The sequence below is a fragment of the Cynoglossus semilaevis genome, chromosome 12 (genome assembly GCF_000523025.1).
Source record: "Cynoglossus semilaevis isolate Cse_v1.0 chromosome 12, Cse_v1.0, whole genome shotgun sequence".
In the NCBI taxonomy this organism is placed as follows: domain Eukaryota; kingdom Metazoa; phylum Chordata; class Actinopteri; order Pleuronectiformes; family Cynoglossidae; genus Cynoglossus; species Cynoglossus semilaevis.
The window spans coordinates 1,376,926-1,380,403 of NC_024318.1; the positions used below are offsets into that span (position 1 = coordinate 1,376,926).

The window sequence follows — 3,478 nt, forward strand, 5'->3', positions numbered from 1 at the left end:
TTTCTTTTTTTTTTTCCTCCTCCTCCTCCTCCTCCCCCTCCCCCCTCCTTTCTCCCCCCTCCTCCCTCCTAAATGAAATTACATACATCTGCTGGCTTAGAGTATCACAAATGTCCACACACTCACCGGTGTCGCTGCACACATCCACGCGCCTGCCTTTTGTCGGCGGTGACGCAGCGGCCCAGAGCTCCCTCTGTGTGTGTGTGTGTGTGTGTGTGTGTGTGTGTGTGACAGGAAACGACACATTATTTGTGCGGCTTTTCTGAACAGATCAGTTCGATCGTGAGCCTCTGTTGTTGCTGCTGTAAAATCTGTTTCTTTCTGTTCTGGTTGTTGGTTCGACGCCAGTTTTTTCCACCAATCCGGTGAAACCACAAACACTTTATACTTTTACAGGCGGGTCGTTGGAGTCGCCATCTTTTACTGACTGTTTTTACCAGTGATTCAGGCGTCCAAATTAAACCACTGAGTGACAGTAAATACAGGACAGAATGAGGTCATAAAAACAAAACAAATCTACATTAAAATCCAGCCAAAAATGGTAGAAAAATAATGCAAAAAAAAAGCTCAAAGACATTTCTACAATTTTTTGCAGAAATATAACAAAAATATTAAAATTTATCGTAAAGAAAATGATTTGATTCTTGCAGAAAAACTGACGCAAAAAAACGCTAAGAAGTAAAATGAGTCACATATTTTGCAAAAAAATAACAAAAAGAATTCAAATATGAAAAAAAAAACAACAAACAAAAACAAGAGTAGCTAAAACTAGTTATGTAGCTAACTAACAGATGACCAATCACTAACCCGTCAACATCTTGACCAATTGAAGCTGTTTCTGTTAAAGTCATGTGACTCCTGAGTTTAAGTTAAGTTAAGCTTCAGTCCCAGGCTAACATTAACCAGGCACCCCAGCCCTTCCCTCCTGTGTGTGTGTGTGTGTGTGTGTGTGTGTGTTTTATTGAAGCCCTGCTGCTCTGTGATTGGTCGGTCAGGTGTTGCCTTACAGTCAGGGGCCGTAATCTCTGACTTAATCCCACCCTGCCTGAAGTCGTATCGACGTGGAGTGAAAAAAAAAAAACAACACACACACACACACACACACACACCGTGACTCTGCAGCAGCTGAAACAATGAACTGAGTTTTTTATTTTTTGATGCTGTGATTCAGTCACTGGTCAAATCCTTCTTCTTCTTCTGTCTCTGTGACGTCACGTGTCTCTGTTTGTGATGTCACGTGTCACATGACGCCTACACTCTGTTTGAAACATCCATCTGACGTGTGTGTGTGTGTGTGTGTTTGCTGTGTTTTCCAGGAAACAACAAGGAGGAGGAGGAGGCCATGATGCAGGAGTGGTTCATGTTGGTCAACAAGAAGAACGCCCTGATCCGACGACAGAACCAGCTGTCTCTGCTGTGAGTAGCCGCACTTCCTGTCTCCACGTTACAGTTTTGAGGAAACGTCAGAAGTCGGTTGAGTGTTTTAGTCACCGATCGCAGACGTACGTTTCTGCTCTGGGAGAGAGAGAGAGAGAGAGAGAGAGAGAGAGACGGAGTTAGAAAAGAACAAAACACAGAAGAAGATCAGGGTTTTTGAAGGTTAGTTTTGGAGATGAAGGTTTGAGATGTTTGGATGAGAAGAAGAGGAAAAAAGACTCAGAGATGTTGAACTGAAACACGACCTGAAGAAACAGACGAAACGAACGAATCAAAGTTTGTCTTTATTTTAAACCGTGGATCTTAGAGACAGGAAACGCTTCATTTATTTTTTTATTTATTTTTTTTTCTCTGAGTCTTTTTTTTGTTTCGAGCACTACATCAAAATGGTTGAGTGTACAGCAGGTGGCGCTGTACTGCACTCGGCGCCCGCCCTCCTCTGTTCATACACACTCATTGATTTACATGATGACAGAAAATGGAATCAATAGGATCAGGATCCATCCATCGGTGTGTGTGTGTAGTCAGCTGTCACACACACACACACACACACACACTCTTCATGTGCAGAGTAGAGATGGCCTGTAGGAGGAGCAGCAGCAGGAGGAGGAGGAGGAGGAGGAGGAGAGATTGAAGTATTCATAATCACATTCCATCGTGGGAGAGGCTTTTTGTCCAGTCGACAGACGCTGATGATGAGCTGCTGCTGCTGCTCCTCCTACAGGCCATCTCTACTCTGCACATGAAGAGTGTGTGGGTGTGTGTGTGTGCGCGCAGTACAAATTGATTTCTTTCCTCTTTCAGCCATATAAAAACATTAACTAATTCAGCCTCTAATAGAATTTGTCCTCCACAGAGTTTTTTTTTTTCCCCCCACAAGGAGCAGCAGCAGCAGGAGAAGGAGGAGGAGAGATTGAAGTATTCATAATCACATTCCATCGTGGGAGAGCCTTTCCGCCCAGTCGACAGACGCTGATGATGAGCTGCTGCTGCTGCTGGTGCTGCTGCTCTTTGTGGAGGGAAAAAAAATCTTCTGTGAAGGACAAATTCTATTAGAGGCTGAATTAGTTCATGTTTTAATATGGCTGAAAGAGGAAAGAATTCAATTTGGACTGCGCACACACACGTCACACACACACACACGTCACACACACACACACACGTCACACACACACACACCTGTGACGTGTCCACAGATGTGCATTTACGTCCTCTTTTACCCCCTGTTTTTTTCCCCTGTCGTCTCTCACACACACACACACATGAACATGAACACACACTCTCTCACCCAGGGCAGTGTGTGTGTGTGTGTGTGTGAGTGTGTGTGTGTGTGTGTGTGTGTGTATCACTCATGTGTCAGTAGATTAATGCAGAGCCAGAGAAAGTCCAGACCAGTGGAGCAATCAATGTTTATTGCAGGTTTCTTTAAGTACTTAATGATTTAGTCATTAACATATTGATGAAGTGTGTGTCTAACTCTCTCTCTCTCTCTCTCTCTCGCTCTCTCTCTCTCTCTCTCTCTCTCTAACTCTCTCTGTCTTTTTCGCCACAGGGAGAAAGAGCACGATCTGGAGAGACGCTTCGAACTGTTGAACAGAGAGCTGAGAGCCATGCTGGCCATCGAGGGTAGGACGAACCTACACACACACACACACACACACACACACACACACACCCATCACCCTCCTCAGCGTCTGATTGGCTGCTTTGTCACCTCTTTAACCTGGAGGTCAGTCTCTGTTTTGCGTTTGTCATTAGAATCAAAAACAACAAAATGAAATTTTAAATATTTTCGTTGCGGCTCCGACTGTTGGTTCTAAATTTATCATTTTCTGTCTCTTTTTTTTATATTTGATCTAAATGTAAATATTGTATTTTCACCTGGAGACGTTGGAGCTCAGACACAGTCGTTCAGTAAGACTGTAGTCTCTGGGTTACATTCTGATGAGTCCATGGGAAACAGTTAGTTTGGTGAATGGAGGTCGGACCAGAAGCTACAATGTAGCTGGAAAACAAAAACAAAAAAATGCTTCTAGCATTG

The 3,478-nt window shown here is 43.7% G+C and overlaps 1 protein-coding gene across 1 annotated transcript in view; it reads left to right on the plus strand.

Moving 5' to 3' along the window:
- The window catches only part of LOC103386938 (EH domain-binding protein 1-like), a 63,030-nt gene that overhangs the window by 50,635 nt on the left and 8,917 nt on the right, over window positions 1-3,478 (plus strand). Inside the window, exons 2-3 of the mRNA XM_008321382.3 lie at window positions 1,317-1,416; window positions 2,990-3,063. Of these exons, the coding sequence (XP_008319604.1) occupies window positions 1,317-1,416; window positions 2,990-3,063 (174 nt within the window). The remainder of the gene's footprint in view (window positions 1-1,316; window positions 1,417-2,989; window positions 3,064-3,478) is intronic.